The 22,371-nt window shown below is 44.0% G+C and overlaps 1 protein-coding gene and 1 pseudogene across 1 annotated transcript in view; both read left to right on the forward strand.

Annotated features, from left to right (window-relative positions):
• Positions 1-22,371, forward strand: part of LOC146203401 (serine/threonine-protein kinase 31-like) — a 237,328-nt gene that overhangs the window by 91,003 nt on the left and 123,954 nt on the right. The window contains exon 8 of the mRNA XM_084588737.1: positions 17,447-17,610. Coding sequence (XP_084444863.1) covers positions 17,447-17,610 — 164 coding nt within the window. The remainder of the gene's footprint in view (positions 1-17,446; positions 17,611-22,371) is intronic.
• On the forward strand, positions 1,180-3,504 carry LOC146203403 (uncharacterized; annotated as a pseudogene).

The following is a 22,371-nucleotide window of genomic DNA, read 5'->3' on the forward strand; positions in this document are numbered from 1 at the left end:
TAAGCTCGATAAGACGTGTGTTCGGTAACCGTCCTCAATCGGCCGAATTTGCTTTCCACAAGTAGCGTCGAACAACCATTGCGGGCTGCTTGCAGCATTGCTCAGCGCACCGAGTCACACCGGCGCTTCATGATGATTGGTGATTGTATGTGTGTCCTGCGATGTGAGCAATTGTTGATTTCAGTTCACTGTTGCTAAAACTATATTCTATTGCCATTTTCATTCCTTGAAATTTGTGAATTTTCACTCCACAATCACCTGGTTCGCACACATGAAAGCAGCGCTCAAAACGGTGTACGAAAAGCGGTGCCTCGAGCTCGATCAGTGGGGCTCAAATTATAAATTTGCGAGCATGTACACGTCCTCTTTCATTGCCAAGCCTTCTTCTGCTATTTAATTTTTCCTAGCCCCTTGTATAGCCCAGTAATTTGGCCGCAATTGTAGCAACTCCAGAAATCAGCGCTGCTACGAGCAACAAGTTTCCACTGTGTGCTACGGTGTTGCCCAACTGTCAGAGACAAGTTGGCGACAGCTGTTGGCGGGCGACTTTAACAACATGTTTCCGAACAGGTCGTGTTGGTGCGGCATGACAAGATTGCTAACATGACGGAAATTTCATTTTTGTGAACGCAGTAACTCCATCATCACTGTAAACAGAGTAGACTATGCTCCTACTCGTTAACGTTGTTGATTTTTGGACCACGTAGCCTTTCAGTGTTATGCCTTCTGTTTCTTGATGTCAAGTACAAACCTGACAAAGGGTGCGCACAGGTCCTTGAAAACCTTGAAAATTTTGTTTTCAATGCCCTTGAAAATTCTGGAATTTTTGTTGCTGCTTGAAAATCAGTGAATTCCTAGCGTACTGCATGCAAATGGTTATAAATTAAAAAAAAAAATGCGCTTAAAATATTTGTATTTTCAATATCGTGTTTCAGTATCTGCGTTTCAGGCGTAAAAAATCAGTTTGTGCTAATATAGCCAACATTGTGCAACGGTTAGCCACATTGGAGCCACTCGGCTCTGAAGCCAACTTGTGCCAATTCAATCCAATCTGATTTTGGAGCTTTGTTATGTTGGTTGACGGCATTGCATTTTTACGTCGGTTCTGCACCCGACTTGTTGCAGCTGAAGCATCCGAAGGCAAAGCAAATTCCTGGGAAATGCAAATTTCAAGGCGCATGGCTTCGCAACGGCGCTTAGAAAGACTGGATCGCACCAGATACGACGAGTGAGCACCGCGCAAGATGCAGGCCTTGCAGCAAAACCTTCGATATCACCACCATGGGCGAGTCGGCATTAAAGAGCCATATGAAGAGTACTAAGCATGCTGGTGTCATGAAGATTGCAGCCGAAAACTCGATTCGAAAGTATTTAGTTCCAAGTACGAGCCAACAGTCAGCCGTCCAGCCTCCTTCGCATTTGGGAAAGCTAGACGATGCTTGCAAGGCACACGAGCTGGTAACAAACGCAGAGATTCTGTGGACTTTGAAGGTTGTTACATCGCATTTCTCCTATCGGTCATCATCGGAAGCAGGCCAGCTTTTCCTGCGTATGTTCCCGGACAGTGACATTGCCAAAGCATTTTCTTGCGGAGAGAAAAAATGTACCTACGTGACGTACCATAGTCTGAAGCCATTCTTTTTGTCTGCTTTTGGAGCAGGAGATAAAAGATTGTGATTACTACATGGTGCTCTTCGACGAGTCCACGAACGACTATCTCCAGCGGAAACGAATGGATGTTCACATCCGGTTTTGGAATTCGTCTCACGAGGTTGCAACGAGGTACTATACCTTGGTGTTTATAGGGCACTTGACATCCGAGGACATCCAAGGAAAGCTGCTGAGTGCACTCAAACCTTTCCCTCTTGAGAAAATCCTTCAGATTTCAATGGATGGTCCCAGTGTTAACCTGAAGTTACTCAAGAATTTCCAAGAGCACCTGCATCAAGCATACCAAGTTCAATGTCTAGATATTGGGACCTGTGATCTCCACACAATGCATAACGCCTAGAGGACAAGTGTTACAGCAAATAAGTGGGGAGGTGACTGCCTGCTGTCCAGTCTGAGCGTGCTTTACTATGGTTCTCCTGCAAGAAGGGAAGACTTCTCAGCAGTTACCGGTCAGGAGACTTTTCTCCTGAACTTTGTTGCCACCGGTGGTTGGAGAATGTTCCTGTGACAGAGAGAGCCTTGCTATTGTGTGATATTAAGAAGTTTATTGCAGCATCAAGGGAGAAGGAAGTAAGCCCCCAAAATGTGGATCATTTCACAACTTGTGCGAGTTTGCCAGTGATGTCTTACTGCTAGCAAAGCTTCAATTTGCGCTAGGTGTGGCCATTACCCACAAGTTATTCCTCATTGAGTACCAAACGGGTCAGCCCATGGTGTTCTTACTTGCAAGGGACTTGGAGACAGTAGTCAGGAAGCTACTGATAAAGTTTCGGAAGTGCTCGGTCTTGTCTTCAGCAAAAGGAGTCACTGGTCTGCTGACGGTGGACATTGAAAGCTCCGAGAACCACACTCCGCTTGAAAAGGTGGATGTAGGCAATGCCGCTGAACAGACTGTCAGGAAAACTAAAGCAAGCCAGAAGGACGTGTTCCAGTTCCGCATAGAATGCAAGCACTTCTTGATCAGTGTGACAAAGAAGGTGCTTGACAGAAGCCCATTGAGATTCTCAATTGTGAGGCGTTTGTCCTCTCTGGACCCACGACAAATGTGTACTAAACCAGATGAGTGCCTGGCCGGCTTCAGAAATGTTGGAGGCCCTCATTACAGCAGGCAGAATGTCTGAGCACCAAAGAGGCACTACTGGAGGAGTACACTGAGTTCCTGCAGGAAGAGATGCATAACCTGCGAATGTTTGAGAAGAATGTAAACAGGTTGGACGAGTTCTTGTCTGTGCTGATGAAGTTCAGTTCATCATATGGGAATCTCTGGGAAGTTGTCAAGCTTTTGCTTGTGTTCAGCTACGGGCAGGCCACTATGGAGCGAGGATTTAGTGTGAACTGCCAGGTTGCCGTAAAAAACCTGAAGGACCTCTCGTATATTTCGCAACGTATTGTCTGCAACGCTGTGGACAAGGCAGGGGGCGTTCTTAACATTCCTATTATGAAAGACCTAAGGACTGCTGTATCAGCTGCCCGGCAGCAGTATGCTGCACACCTGGAGGCAGTAAAAAAGCAGTGTGGTGATGTCAGGGATTCAAAGAGGCGCTGCATCGACGAAGAGATTGACGCGATGAAAAAAAAAAAGATAAAGGAACTCAAGGCAACCATAGTTGACTTCCAGGCTTCAGCAGATACATATGCTGAAAAGGCGGAGGCAGCTAATGATCTGAAGTACATTGTCAGATCTAATAGTCTGAGGAAGGCTGCACAAAGCAAGACTGAGGAACTGCGTAGCCTCAACAAGAATATTCAGGAAAAGCGGCAGGAGCTGCTCTGAAGTTGCCATTAGCAGTTTTGCAGTATGGATTGCTATTTGACATTGGTGCAATGCATTGCAGGGTGTTTTTCAAGAGGGAAATTTTTTTGTTATGTTAGCTTAGTGCAATACAAGCTGTTCCTTGAAATGCTTCTTTTTCGATTTTGTTCAGTAAAATTGGTATTTGATATTGAAAACTGCTGCATGTAGCATTGTGTTGTCCTTGAAAATACTCCAACTGGGCCTTGAAATTCCTTGAATATCCTTGAATTTGACCGTTTTGAATCTGTACGAACCCTTTGACAAATACGAACCGAGACCGAAATTGTTGCATATTAAAATACGGTAATAAATTATGTAATTCTGTTTCATTCTTCTCACCCCGTGCTCTATGCTTACAGAATCGCTACTATTTACAGCACTAAAATTTCGTGTCCCCACCCCTTTAATGCGATGCAGTGTGTTTCAATGCTGGTAGTGCATATACCGTATTTACTCACATAATTAGCGCACTTTTTTGCCATAAATTAAGGCGTCAAAAAGCGAGTGCGTAGATTATGCGAAAATTTCGCAAACATGCCTTACAAAACTCACCCACAAAAAGCATATAATGTGCAATATATATCTAAAAAACTGAGGCATTATATACAAGCAAAACACTTTACTTTATTAAGTACACATACTTTCTCTAGTCAGAGTCATTGCTGGAAAAAAAATTGGTGGTGGCTTAGCTTGGCTAAGCCTGGATATCGGAAGTGAAAAGGTTCGGCGATGCCATGGCTTAGCCTGTGGTTCCTTGGCGTAGTTGGCCCACTACACACACTTTCAAATAGATTGTCTGGGAAGCGAGGTTGAAACTCACGAGTAGCATAGCCAAGCTCACTCACCCGAATGTCAATGTCCACTTTTCGTAAACGGTTAATCTCATCGGCACATCTAGTGTTGTTCTCAGCAGTAAAACGCACCCGTCTTGCTGCGTCACTCATACATCTCTTTTCCAACCGCTCGGTACGCTGTTCTTCACTTTCCTAGCCCGCCGCCTCTTCTTGTTTTCATTCCGCCGTACAGCAGTGGCTTCGGCCTGAGCGGCAGCTCTCGACGCCTGTCTCCTGTCATTTCTTCTATTTCTCTTTCCCGGCATACGGTGTCACAGTGCCACGCTGACGGCTTGAAAACCTAGCGCAGTGCATCATTCTTCTTCTTCTTTTTCTTCTTCTTCTCCTGTGACGTCACGTGGTTTGCGCATGCGCAGCTGTGGCTTTTTCTAACGATGGAGCACACGCGAGACTCGGAGTTGACTGACTAGCTTAGTGAAGCTTTGCACTTTAAAACTGGATTCCGAGCCATGGCTGACATCGGTGCAGCCATCGTCACCATCGTCGCTGGCGTCCCAAATAGCATCATCCTCGGTTTCATCAAGCGCATTTTACAGTCCAATTTTTCTGAAGCTGTGCTCCGCAATGTTGGGAGAGACCCTGTCCAACGCTGCCAGTATTCATTCACAGACCGTCTCCAAAGGAGGCCTCTTCATTCTTCCAGTAGGAGTGAGACCGTGTCCTCCGCTGGCCATCGACTCGATGTACAACTTCCTCACTTTGTCTTTAAACGGCTTGTTAATGGAGACATCCAACGGCTGCACGACTGATGTTAGGCCACCTGGAATGAAAGCCAGGTTGGTCTTCATCTCCTTCAACTTCTGTTTGACACTGTTGACAAGATGGCCCTTGGAGCTATCAAAAACCAACATCAATGGTAGTCGCAAAAGAGCGCCTAGTCGCTTCCCCCACACAGTGTTCAGCCAGTCGAGCATTAGCGCCTCATTTATCCACCCTTTTTCATGGACAAGAACATGGATGCATCCTTTCACTTTCAATTTCAGCATCGTCTTCCGCTTAAATGTGACGAAGAGTTGTAGTTCGCGATCGTCAGCGGTCGCTGCCAGCATTACAGTGCACTGTTGCTTTTTGCTCCCGGTTGTTTTTATGGCAACAGACAAAACTCCCTTTTCGCTCACCGTGATGTTGGGTGGCATGTCGAATGTCAGCGGCGTCTCGTCAGCGTTTTCGATCTGGGACATAATGAAACCTTTTGTCCTGCGCAGCGCTGTCATGAAACGGTGAAATGCCACCACTTTTACTCCATAGTCTACGGGCAAATGCTGGCAGAGAGTTGTCCTCCGTCTTAGAGACGGATGGTGGCGTCTCGTAAAACGGGTCACCCACCCCCTGCTTTCTTTGAACGTCGCAGCTGGGATCCCTTCGTCACGTGCATTTTTCCTGGCCTGGAGCTGCAGCATCTCGCACGACTGCGATCCCGGAGGCCCGATGCTCGCGAACGTAACGCATGAGTTCTTCAACGGTGGGGAATTTATCTTTCTTAGGTCCCTGAAATTGTCTCCATCCTGGACTTGCCTTTGTTAGCTCTGCCTTCTGCTTTCGCCAGTACCGCATGTGGCTTTCATTAAGCTTGTGCTGCCTGGCAGCGGCACGATTGCCATTTTCTTTGGCAAATTCAATCACCCAGAGTTTAAATTTCGTCGGATAGTTGTGGTAGCCCATTGCAATTGAACTACCATACGTCAAACCACTACGCACAAAGCCGAGCCACCAACAACAAAGAGATCGACGCGCCAGACGCACGAGCACTACTGCGCTGCGGCTTCACTTTGGTAGGATTACTTTGGCTTGGCCTTGGCAGTGCGCAGCACCGATACGGTCTGCTTGTGCGTTCCCCGCATGCATGCTGGTGTTTTCGCGCAGTGAGGTGCGCAAATTATGCGGTTAAAGGTTTTTTTTTTATAAATCCGGGTAATAAGTTATGGGTGCGCAAATTTTGCGAGGGCTCAAATTATGCGAGTAAATACGGTACATGGCAAACGCAGCAGTCTCCAGTTCTTTCACTTTCGGAATATGGCACTACAATACTTCATGCCCAAAAGCAGCGAGAAAGTACAGAACAAAGGGAAAAAGTGTGCGCCTGTTGCTGCCATGCAAGAGCTTGAGAGATTCTAGTGAAAATTGATCTTGCGCGTCTGTAGAAGCAACAGTGAGAGCACCGGTGATAACAAGGCAAAAACTCTGTGGTTGGCGAGTGGTAGCCTACCACTCGGTAGGAGAGAGTGCGTACGGTAGCATTGCCGCTGGGCGAGGAGGCGCCTGCGGCATCACGTATGTTCCCACTCGCCTATCACACCTTTGTACTCCTTTGTGGTCTATGCATAGGTTCGAGAGTTGCACCTTTGTAAAGATTGTTCGTTGCGTTGTCGACTTTTTGGTATTGTGTGATTTGGAGAAAGGAAAGGCGACTGATCAACTAAAAGACATAGCCCTGGGCGTGTTTGAAGAAAGTTGCCCTGATCTAAGATTCACCTGGGAACTTCCAAAGGAAGGTGTTTTGCACTTCCTGGATTTGAGTCTCGAATTCTTACCTGAACACTTATGTTGGACTTACCAGCCAAGAGCGAACAAGCAGTTTCTTCCGTATACATCCCAGCATTCAGAGACAGTAAAAAGAGGTGTTATGAAGGCTGCATTGACGTCGGCTCTCAACAAATCATGCCACCACTGTGTCAAAAAGAGTTTTCTAAGCCAAAATGAGAGGCTTCTGGAAGCAGGGTATCCTGAGTATTTGCTGCGTAGCATAATAGAAAGCATTGTCCTGCCGATCAAGTGGAGGATTCGAAAAGAAGACCTTACTCAAAGAAATAAGTGGTCAGTACCATATATGCATGGCTTCACCCATAATTTAATGAAGATTGGTCAAAGACACTGCGTCCGGGTTATTCCAACGGCACCAAACAGAGCTAAAGGGATGTGTGTGCAGGTTAACAACCAGGACTTCAACTCTGTATGCAAAACTTCGCGCCGGACTAGGTACTCTAAGTGTATTCAGGGGGTTGTTTATCAGATTCCCTTGCATTGTGGAAAGATATATATTGGACAGACAAGATGATGTCTCAATGACAGGATTAGAGAGCATGCCATGGCAATATCTGGCACTAATCTCGCGGTGCACTGCAAAGACTGCGTTGGTTGTAGAGACCAAAAATAACCAGGTGACCTTCACAATGTTAAGGTTATGAAAAGGATGAAGGATAAGTTAGCAAGGGAAATTTATGAAGCATATTCAATCTGTAACTCGGGAGACCAATGTGTCAGTATGCCTTCAGTTATTTTGTTGAAGAAGGAATTAGAATTTCTGCGCAAACCGGCAGGATGTTAAAGACAAGGAAGAAGTTGGCTGCAGGCGTGAAGTGAAGGGAGATGATATGGGGGTTCTTGTCAATTTAGTTGTCAGTGCTGCGTTGTCGTTGTGTTTGTGTGTGTTTCTTATGTTTTGTGTTGTTATCTGCTCTGCTGCCTTCTTCCAAGAGATGTGTGACCAACTAGCTCAACGTTCGACTCTATTATTGTTAAAGATGTTGGTGAAACGTTTCTGAAAATATGATGGCATCATCCAAATAAACCAAACAGGTTTGCCATTTAAGACCAAGTACAGTGTCCATCATTTGCTGGAACTTCCTAGGCACTGAACACGGACCAAAAGGCAATACTTTAAATTCATATAAGCCATCGGGCGTGACAAAGGCAGTCTTTACCCAATCGCGGTCATCAACTTCTATCTGCCAATAACCACTTTTCAAATTGGTGGAGGAAAAGAACTTGGCGTTGCGAAGTTGGTCGAGTGAATCGTTTATACGGGCCAGTGGATATACGTCCTTTTTTGTAATGTCATTCAGTTTCCTTTAATCAACGCAAAAGCGCAGCATGCCATCCGTTTTCTTAGCCAGCGGCATTGGCGACAACCATGGACTTTTAGACGACTGAATAAAACCATCATTAAGCAATTCCTGGACTTGGGTTCAGATTGCCTCACGTTCCTTGACCGAAATGTGGTACGGCTGTTGTCGAATAGGCTGGGCATCGTCAGACGTTAAGATACGATGCTTGGTGATAGAAGTTTGCGGGACTTTCGATGATGAGGCAAAGTATGGGGCGTACTCCAGCAGTAAGGCACGCAGGTCATTGTTGACAGGCTGAAAGGTTACTGCTAACATCAATATGGTCGAGAAGACCAGGAACATCAGTAACGTTGGACACAAAGCATTCGGAAACTTTGTTTAACAGTTCGGCGAACATGATGATAGTGAAATGGTAAAGATGGCGAGATCCATTTGTGAAGTTTGTGACGTATTGGTCTCTTGTTTCGACGTGAGGCCGCACGCGGAAAGAGAATGGGGAGACTGCCACCAACTCTGGCAACAACATACACACCTGCCATCGACATGCGACCTGTGTCCTTGAGATGTGCTGCGTGCATCCCTCATGCTCCCTCGTGATGTGTCATGCGTCATGCATACTTTAATTGGTTGGTTGGCCATGTGGCCTGCGAGCACCCTTTAGCTGTGCTGCGAACACATGAATAGCTTTTGCATCATGCGCGCGGTGCCACGGCCCCGCTTTTTGATGCTGCGGTAGGGCTACGGGGTTGTAACAATGTCTAGGGGTCAGTGCAGTGTTTGTAATGCAGCTATCTGTATAATAAACATTTGTGCTCTTAACTTGCGCATAGCTTCTTTTTGAGCGCAAGCGCAAGATTGTGGTGCATGCTCACTGTGCCCTCAGCTTGCACTGGCCCAAACCTGCGGTATATGGGTGAGACTTTGTACACCGAAAATGGGACAATTTCGAAAATTAACCCCACAGTTTATGGCATTGGACACTTGTTGATTCCAATGTGGGAGGGCTCACTCTGGTTTATTCGGACTGGGAAATTGCGTTGAAGGAAGAACCACGCAGCCAGTAATCATCGAAATAGACCTCCCCAAACCTGAATTCACTTGCATAGAACAGTGGTGCCTACGCACATCGTGCATGCTTTCTTTCGCTTCACACCATTCTGAGGCTGTGAGCAGGTGAATGCATCAGCCAGTCACGATGTTTCGAATGCTGTTTTGTGTGTCACTGTTCTTTTATTTTTATTTTTGAATGGCATCATGGCTCTAATGCCAACAAATATCTTTGCTTGCATCCACAAGCTGTTTCTGTAACACTGAAACTGTGTGTTGCATGAGTGCACTGCATGTCTCATTGCGACATTCGCTGTTTGGACTGTGCGAAGAAGCATCCACAAAATGTGAAAGATCTGTTTTGTGAAGCGTCATCACTGCTACTTCATTGTGCTGTGAAAGGAATAGCAGAGGCATTTCCGATTTTGGAGCACTTCTTTAACCTTCCCGACAGTGTGCATAAAGTAAAGCACTTGACGAAAACGGAAAGACCAGTGTTCTCATTTAGGTTTCAGTAAGGATGTACAGTCGAACATCAGTGTAACGAAATTCGCGATGTAACAAATTTTTTTATTTTCCATCTCTGCCCCATTGAAAACCATGCATTTTTTTCGCAATTTAAGGAAGTAATTTTATGCCGCACTTTCAATTTAACGAAGTCCTTCTGCATCGCATGTATGTACCAGCAGCCACCGTGACAATCAGATGAGAACTAAAACTTCAGCCCTGACACACTGCATTTTAAATCTGCCCTTTTATGCACCAATTTTGTCGACAGTTTGGAATCTGCGAGCGAAACAAAATGATGACAGCGGTAAAGTGCCTCGATGCCTTTCGCCTCTGCTTTCAGGTTGAGGACACTCTTTTTACCACCCCGCGCCGCCGTTTTCCTTTCCCGGCGGCATGGATTGAGTCCCACTGGACAGTTGTGTGCAGCGAGAAATACTTGCGACAGCGGCTCTCCGTAGTTGTGCGGCGATCGGCATAATGCAAATGAACTGGAAAAAGACAGCATTTTTTCATTTGCTCTTAGCAGTAATGCTCTGGCAGTTTCAAGAGTGATCTTTACATGATGCAGCAGTTGTAATTGACTTGGTAAATTAAAACAGCTCTCTTATTTACTGACTACTTTTGTTACACTACAAAAAGATTTTCACGCTAAGTCCCAAGGAATCAAAATTTTGACTATCACAAGTGAGTAAACTGCGGCGGGGTATGCTACGCATATCAGAATGTAAAGACTGTTCTCAGGGCAAATAGCTTTTGGGCAGATTACCAACAAAATATGACAGAATTTAACGCAAATAAATTCGTTTCAAAGCTACAACACTCTCTGATGCCATCCTGTGTTGACAAAACATCAAATTTTCGAAAATTCGCACGATAGTGGTAGTTTTATCATTGCAACCGCCCACCGCCCCATTGTGCGCAATGCTTCTGAACGAGCGAGTAGGACCCAACATGCCGCCAGAGAGAGCAGTGTCTCCACCCTGAAAGCGGAGGCGAACGACATCGAGGCACCCTAGACAGGGGCGTACCGCTGTGCCATTCGTCACGTGCATACAAAACCCGCGGTCATGCCATGACGTCGCTGACCAATTGGAACGACAAAGCGTTAACCGGAAATCCCGTGTGATGAACTCTTTTTTTTATTATTATTAAAAATCGACGCGAGTTTGAGAGAAGAGTTCAAATACAGGAAAAGTTGATTCTTTTTTTGTTTTTTGTTTTTCGAGTTGTCTGTGCGCGTCTTTTTTGCTAGCCATCAATCATCAAAGAAAGCATTCAGTCAGCCCCAATTATGATGCTAGCTTTCAGCATTGTTCACTTCAAAAGGCGCCCACCCCAATCGCTGCATGATAAAGCAAGCGCGTACCAAAAACCAGGCTTCAGGCACTCCTTTCAAGGCCACTGGCACTCTGCCAACTTTGCCCCCCCCCCCCCCCCCCCCCCACTTCCCCTTTCACCCCACCACTTGGGCTGCCAAGAATTACACTGGACTGAAACGAAGGGACGCGAGCGTTTTTTCTTTTTTCTAGTTCTGGCAAAAAATGAGAGTCTGGCTCTTATGCAAGTAAATACAGTAGGGTAGGTATGTGTAAGGGAAGCCTGAGCAAAAGGTTGCCACGCCCAAGGTAGCTGCGCCAGCATAGGCGATGTCCTTAGATCAGCTAATCTAGAAACTTGTCTCCGTTTGCAAACACTGGGAGATGATGATGATGATGATGCCAGGGGCGACATCTGGAGGCGGCTTTAAATATTAGGCACTGTGCTCGCTCTTTGCGCATGTGGAGAAAAATTACGAGTTCATGCCCATTTGCTATCAATCATTATGTGCTGCTGATATACAGAATAACATTTGGTGCCCTTGTTAACGCTGTTATTGCCAGCTTTTCTTGCTTGTTTCCTGAACTCGTTATTTACAAGTTCCCAGTAGCATTCCACGAACCTGTTACTTCATTGGGCAACTAGAACATAGCAACCTCAACGTAACGAAATTTGCGGTTTAACGAAATTTTTGGCTGCAAGTAGGACTTTGTTATATCGAGGTTCAACGTATCTCTATTTGTGATGCTTAGAGGTACTGTTTCAAATAAAAAGCTATGAAATTTTCTTGAAAGCTTTTTTTTTTTCTGAGACTCTGACGCTTGCTTTAAAACAGGTCACACTTACTACAAAACAAAAGTTTTCCTGCTACAGCGCCTGCTACAAAGTGCTCTTGGTCATTCCCTTCACTGCATTCCACTTTCAAGGTGGCCTAAGCATCCTCATAATTTTTTTATATATCATCCTATAGGTATATCAAAGTACAGCCTTTGTCAAAAGTGTAAAATCCATGGGGTCGGCTTCTAAGTTCTGTAGTGGCGCTGATTTAGCATTAGCGGAGGTCTTTCCCATTGGAGAGGGAAGGGCAAATCTTATCATCAAGAGATTCGGAACACTGGAAATGCTTTGAAGCCACACGAAGTGGCTCAGAAGCAGGCCCTCCTTGTCTATCCACTTTTGACAAAGACTGTACCTGCGACCTTCTTCGATTTCAATAAATACGGGTTTGACTGCATTCCAGTCTGCAAGTCTAATGTGGATTCTGTTCACAAAATAGTAAGTAGGCTTTCACCTTCTCACTTTACATGGTCGAGTCGGCATTGGCATAGCAGAGCTTTGCCACTGTCACATTTTTGTTAGCTGCCCATTACCACTTCTTTTAGAAAAAAATGAATGCATTGAGATCACCTGGCCTTTTGATGTCTTGGAAACGTGCATGTCTTTTGAATCGGTCCTTACGGGCGCTTTTGACCACTATGCTCGACACCAGTGATGCAATCAAGCATTGCATTTTATTGTGGAAAAAATGTCAGCTCATCTTAGAATTTGCACATTAAAACTGTAGCTAATTCTATTTGTGTATTGCAGTAAAATCTCACTCTTTCGGCCTTCACTGGACCAGGAAGCATGTCTGAATAGCCTTGAATGTCCCTAAACAACTTCTGAACATCATTTTCATCACAGTAATTTTATCTAATGAATGCATGGCATATGGTTGTCAACACATTCAAGATAAAAACTAAGCTACTAGACATTTTGCAGTTTCGTCAAGAGATAATTTCAACTTTGACGAAGAGTGGAGGAAGTGCTGAAATGCAAAAGAGAAATAATGCATAGGCACGAGAACAGCATGATGCTATCCAAAAATAAAACTAAAAGACCAGCGACCTGCAAATTAGTATGAACCGGTGCGACTGGCTGGTACGTGTGCCTGGTGGGAGAGTGAAATATGCCGTTGGGCTATAGTATTTCAGCAGTGGGGATTTCCAATTGTCATCATGCCTGCCATAGCATGCACACCTGAGGTGCATGGACACCACTGTTCTGTGCAATTTATGTTTGCGAAGGTCTATGTGTGCAATCTATGGCTTTACGGGTTGGGCCTTGATGTGACCTTGCGGCTCCTAGTTCTAATTATCTGATTTAACGGACATCGAGCTAAGATTTTACTATGCACTATTTTATTCTCATGAAGTCTTTGCTGAGTGGAATTATGCATCAGCTTTTGAGAATGTTTCTATGCCATCCTAGCTTTAGTTAAATTTTTTGGACTAAATAATGGGTAGACATTTTTAGGTGAAGAATCGTGCATGAAACATGCTCTATAGGGAGCCTGCAATTATCGGGCGGCGCTAACAGCGCAGTGACATCCACGCCACCAACGGACGAGCCACCAGTAACTCAGGTGCACTTCTCTCAGTCGTTGCTTTGAGCTGTGGTAGCGATGGTGCAATCCTTCTGAACATTGCACTGCAAGTGCGCTTCTTCTGGACGGCTTTATATTTGTTGGGCACCATTTGAGGAAAGGACACCGCTTGCTGTTAAACAACAATTTTTTCGGTGTCTGTGGTGCCAAATGCTTCTTGTATAGTGCCAGGAATATTGTGCAACATATCGCAATAGCAAGAAATGTGAAAACTGTGACACATACATGCTGTACTGTTGATATTTTTTATTGTTGCACTTGTACTTGATTGGCAACAGAAACACGCTGAAGCCATCCATTATTGTGATGTCTGTCGTGTCGTTTTGTTCCTCCCCCTGGTTTAAGCGCAATAACAAAAAATTTGAACAGCTGCAAGCAGGTGGACGCAATCTTGTTGCCATTTCTTTTCGTTGTTTATAGCTTGAGTGCTCTTTTGCCATTCACAAAGCACTTCGAACACACCCTCAAATCCTGCTAAGACAGGCAGTTTGGGAACACAGCTGTGTGTGTGTCCTGTTCTTCTGTTAGTGATGGTCTAGTGCTGTAACCCATCTTAGTATGATCAACCAATTCACCTATACCTTTTTGTCAGCCCAAAGGTGAAAATAAAATGTAATTACCATCAATCTGCTGCAGCAGGTGAAGCAGGTTGAACCATTCAGATTATGACAATTAAAACAACAAGATAATACATGGTGCATACAATTTGTCTAGATATTACTAGTATCACGCATTGGGTTCGGCTTATAAGGATAATGTCCAAAAACGACTCAGTCTCTAAGGGATGCAGTGGTGAAAGGGACGCATAGGCATTTCATACGCAGTGTTTTGTCGCCTGCTTGGATTTTGCTCCAATTTTTTTTTCATGAATTCACAGCCGAATATTTACTGGTATTATCTTCAGGATAATACGTAATAATAAACAGCTTGAAGTGGGAAAGTTTTAGATATATGGTCAAAAATGATGCTCTAGCAAGCAGTAAGACTAGTCTAGCTCATCAGGATATGGAGGTAACATTGGTGGAACTGCTGCACCAATTGTGCCAAACTGGGCCAAATCAGAAATACTGCTACATGCTGCTACAAAATCAACTTTTTCCTTCATTCTGTGCCATGTCTACGCTAAAAGTCACGAATAAATCTGCCAACAGCGAAACTGAACTGTCGCGAAGCCAAAACTGACATCTGCTGCAACACTGTGCAAGACGGAAGAATATTTTTGCAGGTCCTGGGTGGACAGTCACGTGACACAACATTGACGTTTGTCTACGTCACTTCTTCGCTTCTTGCCGTTCTCATTTATTTTTTTTTTTTTTTCGATCTACTGGGAGGGAGTGAGAGGGGGCTGGAAGATATCAAGTCCAATGCACGGGAAGGGGGAAAGGAGGAGTAGCAGGCTGGCAGTCGAAGGGTCGAAGCACGTTCAGATGCATGACAGCTTCACGCTGCCCTGCTCGCTTAATTTGTGTGCATGTGTGCACGTGTGCGTGTGTGTGCAAAGGATGTGCTAGCAGGCTGGCCAAAGCAGACGGCGCGGTTTCAAACGAGTAACGGTTTAGAACTGTTGTCGGCAAAGCACAGCTGGAGCAGTATGCACGCTTGCTTCCTTCCTTTTTATTTTTTCCTTTTTTTTTTTTTTGTACCAGTGAGGTATGGGGTGCGATGGTCTGAGTAGCAGCGGAGGGAGCGCTAAGGATTTTACTGTTTCTGTGCACGCGCACTGGACTCTATTGGCTGCTTTTATACCTTAAGTTCAACCCCTTATGTGGAACATCTTGTATAATTTCACAGCTTAATTCCAAACGTCAACGTTTACGGGCCCTTTAGAAGATAATGTCAGTCTGGACAGTTATTTCTTTTCCACCACTACAAAACTGCATGCGTGTGGGCGCGCGCATGTGTGAATAATTCATTTGCAGGTACACAATATATTTGCAGCCCCGCATACACTCAGTAAGTACCCTTGGACGTTTTCATTACAATAAGGAAAGCATACGCGCAGTCCCTGCAGTGCACTGCGAAGAAGCAGACTTACAACTCCAAGTCCCTACATCGCTTTGATTAACCAGCCGCCCCGCCAAACCACCGGAAGAAAAAGAACGAAAGCAAAGATTGCAAACGCATGGAATCGGCGCTCACCCTACATCCCCGCGCATCGGCCTTTTGACTGAGCAGTGTCAGCAGCGCGCCTCTCTCTCAAGGAGGGAAAAAAAAAAAAGTCTCCACTCAGGACCTAAAAAATTATTCTTCCCCCTTTCCCTCCAATCAGCATGAGTCTTGAAGGAAAAAGGCTCCTTAACGTTACCCTGATGTACAAGATAAGGACACCCAGAAAAGAGGTCAGAATCAGTTAAAGATACAGAAAGCTAGAGATCAGGCTGGCCAGGAATATGAGCGCCAATGCTGAGCTGCTTTTCTCAAAAGATGTCAAGTCTAAACATTTTCCAGACATTGAGAGGGGACAAGCCCTTCTGAAGAATAGACAGGAAAGGCTCGCAGCAGTACTGTCCAAGCTGGAGTAATCAATGCAAGAGAAGAAATAGCGCCTTAATGTTGCAGTTTTAAGAAGTGGCAGTTTTGAATTTTTACAGGGAGTTTTTATATTAAGACAGCTAGCAGCCTTCTTTCCAAGACTACAGTGTTTATAGTGTAGTTGCATATCTTGTTATGCCTTCCCAGTTAATAAAAACAGATGGGAGAGGCCTTCACCCTGCAGTGGGTATAGTCAGGCTGATGATGATGATGACTTGTCTGGGGCAGTCACTCAATCTACTGAGCTATGGCTAGCAGATAGTAGGTCAAAAGTGACTTGATTAACTGCTTGAAGTGGTATCCCTCAAGATGGAGTACATCTACAGGTGTTGACCTAAGTAAACTTAATTTGGAGCTTTTTAAGGAAAAAACAGCAGTTTAGACTGCATTTGAGCTTGAAGCTTGTGTTTGCATGGCTATGGTTGTTATAAACATCTGGGCAATTGGGTTCCAGAAATAAAACGAGCCTTCTTTTTTTAAGCATCTCGAGATTTGAAATTTTGCTACAAAACTTTTTTTTTTCTGCTACAAAAGCTCAAATATTTGCTACAAAATGCCATTTTTCCTGCTACAAAACTTGAAATTGCTGCTACAAGCTATGATTTCCTCTGTTACAAAAGCTGCTACAAGAAGCCAGTTGCCAGTTCCACCACTGAGGTAATTGAGAGAGGCCAAGATAAATCTAGGGAAGTGACAAACATTGATGAAAGGATTAAGAGCATCAAAACCCTTTATAGCTTGGTGAAGTGCAGCACCGCATAACACATTTGAGGCGTAGCGTTTTTTAATTGTCTTTGTGTAGTATCTGCTAAACAGTGTTTAACTGATACCACACAGTTTTAATTTTAGTGATATAGCCTAAAATGCAGCACTGCTGTTAAATGTTTTCAATTCGTTCTGCTATTAAAGACAAATTAATAATGTTGCACCTCCTGACATCACACTAAGCTTTGCAATAAATTGTTCAAATAATAATAAAAAAAACAGCAACGCAAAACATGAATATTCAAGAGGGTCACCTTATATCACGCACAATCAATAGCTCATTCTTGCCTATTCAATTGATGAAGTAATGCCTGCACTCATGGCAGTAAATTTTAATTTACCAAGTAAAAAATCGATATCGGCAAATTGTCAAAACTGCATGTTGAAATAGATAAATTTATAATTTATTCCCACAAAGATACAGATGTAAAAAGCCAGACCTTTAACAAGCTGTAGGCAGATGGTTGTGCACACTTTTTGTTAATAGTCGCATAAAGCTTAATATTCTTAGTATTCAGCCTGTCTTTCTTGACTTGTTGAATGCCACTAGTTGGTAGTTCCTTTGGGATTGTGTTGTGTCATGCTTTACCTTTTCATGTTCTTTTGTTCAAATGTGAATGTTAGCTCCTGCGTTTATATCTAGGTAGTAAGTGCTATCATATTTTTGTGCTTTTTTTATCTTCAGAAAATGGAGGCATCTAGTAAGGACTCGACTGAAGTAAACACTAAGGAATCACCTGCTCCCCTCAAGTCTCAAGACTTCCAAACGAGGCCTAATAGAGACAATGGTTCTGTTCGTTCTGGCAGCCATGCCGATTCTCAGGGCTTTAAGCCTGTTCCTGGTCGTCGGTAAGCTGCAAAATTGTACAACAGCAGCATTTACAGTAATATGCAAGCAGCTGACACTCTTAGGGCTTGATTCAATCTTGGGAGATTCCCTTAAAAGATTTATAATAAGGGAGTAGTTACTCATTAACATCCACCGCCCAATTGCAGCAATGTGGCTACAAAGGAAAGCTGCACAACTTTCATATGTACATTGCAGCTGAATAAATAATTCATCCTTGCCTGTGGTTTGAATTCGAAACCACCACTTGTCCAAGGGAAGGAAAGCGTAGCAGGGGGCGGCAGAAAGTTAGGTGGGCGGATGAGGTTAAGAAGTTTGCAGGGGTCAAGTGGATGCAGCTAGCACAGAACCGGGTTTATTGGAGAAATATGGGAGAGGCCTTTGCCCTGCAGTGGGTATAGTCAGGCTGATGATGATGATGATGACTTGTCTGGGGCAGTCACTCAATCTACTGAGCTATCCAGGATGGCTAGCAGATAGTGGGTCAAAAGTGACTTGATTAACTGCTCGAAGTGGTATCCCTCAAGATGGAGTACATCTACAGGTGTTGACCTAAGTAAACGGAGCATGCTTTTCCATTCAAATTAAAATCACTCCGGCTGCTCTGCATTGGAGATAAAGAAACATTATTTATCCAGGTGAAAGCGCACTGGCGTCTACTACCGGTTTGCACATACGATCACCAGTTTCAATTATATAAGGCATGGAAAATTTTAGAAGGAAATAGCTTGCTTCGTTTACTTTTGTCCGCACCGGTACATGCAAGGAAATTGCTGCCTGCTAGGCGTATTGCTTGGCTCATTTAGCAGAGCCACTGCCTCTGGCACAGGTTCAGACTCCAGACCAGCACAATCTTTTTCAAAGTAGGGAAGTTTTAGTTAAAGCTGTACAGCTTTTTATTTGTTTATCGTTTATTTATTAGCACTGCAATCCCAAAAAGGATTTTTGCAGGGTGGGTACATGAATAAAAAAAAAAAAAAAAAAATGACAAGTGCTGGTATAGTACAAAAATCAGACATTGAAGGAACAATACATATTAAACAACCGTTCATCAGCAATAAACAAAGAAAATAATACGTAGCATGGCTATTACAAGCAGTCAGTAACAAAATATTTAAACCAGATCAAGAAATGAAACATAATGCAAGAACAAAAGTATGTATTAGGGGAAACATAGACTTCTAGGAAAAGGCGCCAGATTGCTGTAAAAATTTGTCGTTGGTAAGCTGATTCCAGTCAATGACAGTCTTAGAAAAAAAACAAATATTTGAAGCAATTATTACAAGAGCTAAAAGGAGTAATTGTGAAATTGTGTCACTGTCTAGTGTTGTAACCTGAAGAGAAAAATATCTTTTCAGCAAGGTTAATTTGAAATGCCCATTTACAAGTTGGTACAAAATATTTGAAATGAGAGATGCGATTCCTTTCAGTTAATAGTATCAAACTAGCCCTATGCAACAGGCTAGCACTAATGTATGCCCATAACTATTATAAGCAAAGCGGACTGCTCTTTTGTTTTTGTATTTTTCAATTTTATCTGTATTTGTTTTGTTACTAGATCCCAAATTACAACCGCAATAATGAAGTATTGGCAGGACAATTGATTTGCAGGCTAGCAGCCAAACTTAGAGGGTGGAGAGCTTCAGTGCACATCTCAGAAAGAAAAGTTTATGGTTTGCATTGAGTGTAACTTGATTAATGTTGAAGCCGGGCAAGCTGTCACATGATTGTGCACAACAGCCCAGCCCATCAAATATATGAACAAAGCAGAGTATTTGTCTGTTGACTAGTTTTGTGCATTCTTGTCTTGGAGTGTGAGGTCTGAGCATTAGTGAGAGATGGGCATTTAAAGAGAAAACTGATTGCTGAAAGCAGCAAAACAGGGGAGCAGGGGAGATGAGTGTGAGTGCAAATGAATGGTTGCGAGTGGGGGTGGACGTGAGTGTGAGCGCGAGTGAGTGGACATGAGTGTGAGTGAATGATTGTAAATGGGAAGTAAACGCCAAGTAGGAGCAAGCATTCCGTTTGCTCCTCCTAGTCTGTTGCAAATCATTGCTCATGTCAGCTGGGATTATTTTACACATCCGTAGATATTTGGCTGTTTGTCTTAAGTTGTTAGAGATGCGTGTATAGTCAGCATTAAGCATTGTATAAAAAAGAGTGAGATTGTATGTTTTAGTATCTGAGGAATAAAAATTTGCAATTATTAAAAGCGTTCAATCCGACATAAAAGCTCCAGAACATAATTTGAATTCTCCAAAACTCGCATTTTACTGCTCCAAAACGACATTATATTACTGCTCCGTGACTCAGCTGCTCCAAAATACTCGAGCCTGCTTCCACCCCCGAAATACAGAAAAACCTATTTAATTCAAAGTCACTGGGACCAAGAAAAATGTTCAAATTAAACAATTTTCAAATTAACTGAACACTGTGAACTATCGGCGCTGTTCTTGCCCAATGAAAACCCGGCGTTGAGTAATACATTGTGGTGTACGCATGTTAAACGTTGGCATTACTCGGTGACAGAAAAGGAATGCTTGGCCACTGCTGGGGTGCTCCTTAAATCTCGGCCATACTTGTAATGGTGCCCATTCGATGTTGTTATAAACCATCATGCTACGGACTGAGAACAAGCAGGCGGTGAGTCATGGGGGAGCACGTTTAATGCCCTTTCTTGATTGGCTGATGAGGTCTTTGGCAGTGCAGTAAGAAATTAAGAGATAGAGTTTAGTTGTCATTCATTCTGTCATATACGGACGTGTGCATGGCAAGTTAAAGCGAACGCTGTCATTGGAGCGCAAACTTTCGCGTCTAAGATTATAGCAGGGATATGTATTTGTTCTGAAGCAGGCATGCGGAGTGCAGTAAGCTCCCATATGCATCGCACTCTCTGCGTTGCTTGCGCTGTAAACAGATTATATGTGACACGTTTAGTTTGACTTGTCCTGGAGTCCCTTAAGTGCAGTAGTGTCGTCTAATGAAAAGGAGTCAAAGCTCATCAGCACTGGGTTGACAAAAATTTTATCTTTTAAATGTCGATACTTTCTTTTGGTTCTATGATGAAAAGGGTTACAAATATGGCAGTTTAAACAGCAGTATTTCTGCGGAAGTGTGAGTGGTTTTAAGTAAATGGTCGTGAGTGTATGTGTGTGCAAGCTGTCCCAAGTGTAGGCGAGTGCGAGCAGTCGGGAGTGTGTGTTTGTGTATGAGTGAGATTGGAGGCGAGTGCGAGTAGTCATGAGATGTGAATGAGTGGTTTTTAGTGGTAATGAATGAGCTGGACATGCGTCTATGGCCGTGAACGTATGTGAATAGGGAGTGAGTGGATATGAGTGTGAGTGGCCATGAATGTATGCGAATGGGAGTGAATGGATATGAATACAGTCGAACCCGGATATGTCGAACTCGAAGGGGATCACGAAATAGTTCGGTATATCGATAATTCGATATACAGAAATCGGCTTGAGATGCCATTTGGGATTGTGAAAAATGATGCAATATTCGTCGCATAATGAACTCACCCCCCACTTTTGCCCCCGAGAATTTGAAAACAAAAAAAAAATGTTCGGAGGTGCATCCCTCCGTTTCGACCGTCGCATCCACAGCTCATTTATTGGCAGCGCGCCAAGATGCTACGCAACGTCAGGCCGTGTTTTATCTTTTGTTTATGCGTTTGATAGATCCAGCGGTGATAGGGAGCGAACTTGGCAGAGTGCCCGTGATTGCTTGATTGCACAAGCCTGGTTCGATTTATCATGCCACGCGTGGGGCGGGTGTAGTCCACTGCCAAAAAATCATTGGAAGCGTGATAGCTGCAAATGCCATTTGAAGAAAGCAATGCTAAAAGTCGGTGTCATGATCGCAGCTGACCGCGTGCTTTTGATTCATAGATGTAAGAATGGACGACTCTCGCAAAAAAAAAAAAACGTCTGCAGCCGCCATGGCTTACGCTGCGCCACACATTCAGCACGACAAGTGACATTATGTACAGTGCGAAAAACGAAGACGTTTGTTTGCGTGTTTCTTCCTGTCTTTGTTTTTCGCGTTTACATAAAATGTTGAACGTTCACAAACTCGCCCAGTTTTTAGTTCTGCTGACGACAAGTAAGGATGACTCTCGCAAAAAAAAAAAAGAAAAAAAATTGCGGCTTCGTAATGTCCGCAGCAGTCATAGCATACGCTACGCCGCACGTTCATCACGATGGCAAGGATGAATGACTCCCGCAAAAAAAAAACAAAAAAAACCTGCCGATTCTGCATCCATGTGCAGCACGACGACACGAGACGCCTTCATGGACGTGCATCGCACGTCAGCCACAGCATTCACAACCATGGAAGAAGAAAAAAAAAAGTTTTTTTTTTCCCCCATGTTCACAACACACACTGGAGAAAGTGTCTGCCACGGGCTGAGCTGGCTTGTCCGCGCGTGCGCAGTGCGTGCTGCTGCGAACGGAGACCGGGAAAAAGAGAGGAAGGGGAGAGATAAAGAAGAGTGGGCACATCCTGCCCTGGTGTCATCGACGGTACCGGAACCATGGAAGAATGCAAACATTATCCTCATTCATAAGAAAGGGGACTCTAAGGATCTTAAAAATTACAGATCAATCAGCTTACTCTCTGTTACGTATAAGGTAATTACTAAGGTAATCGCTAATAGAATCAGGACAACCTTAGACTTCAATCAGGCAAAGGATCAAGCAGGGTTTCGGAAACGGTACTCTACTATCGATCATATCCATACCATCAATCAGGTGATAGAA

Source organism: Amblyomma maculatum, chromosome 1 (genome assembly GCF_055883805.1).
Source record: "Amblyomma maculatum isolate TAMU_Amacu chromosome 1, ASM5588380v1, whole genome shotgun sequence".
In the NCBI taxonomy this organism is placed as follows: Eukaryota; Metazoa; Arthropoda; class Arachnida; order Ixodida; family Ixodidae; genus Amblyomma; species Amblyomma maculatum.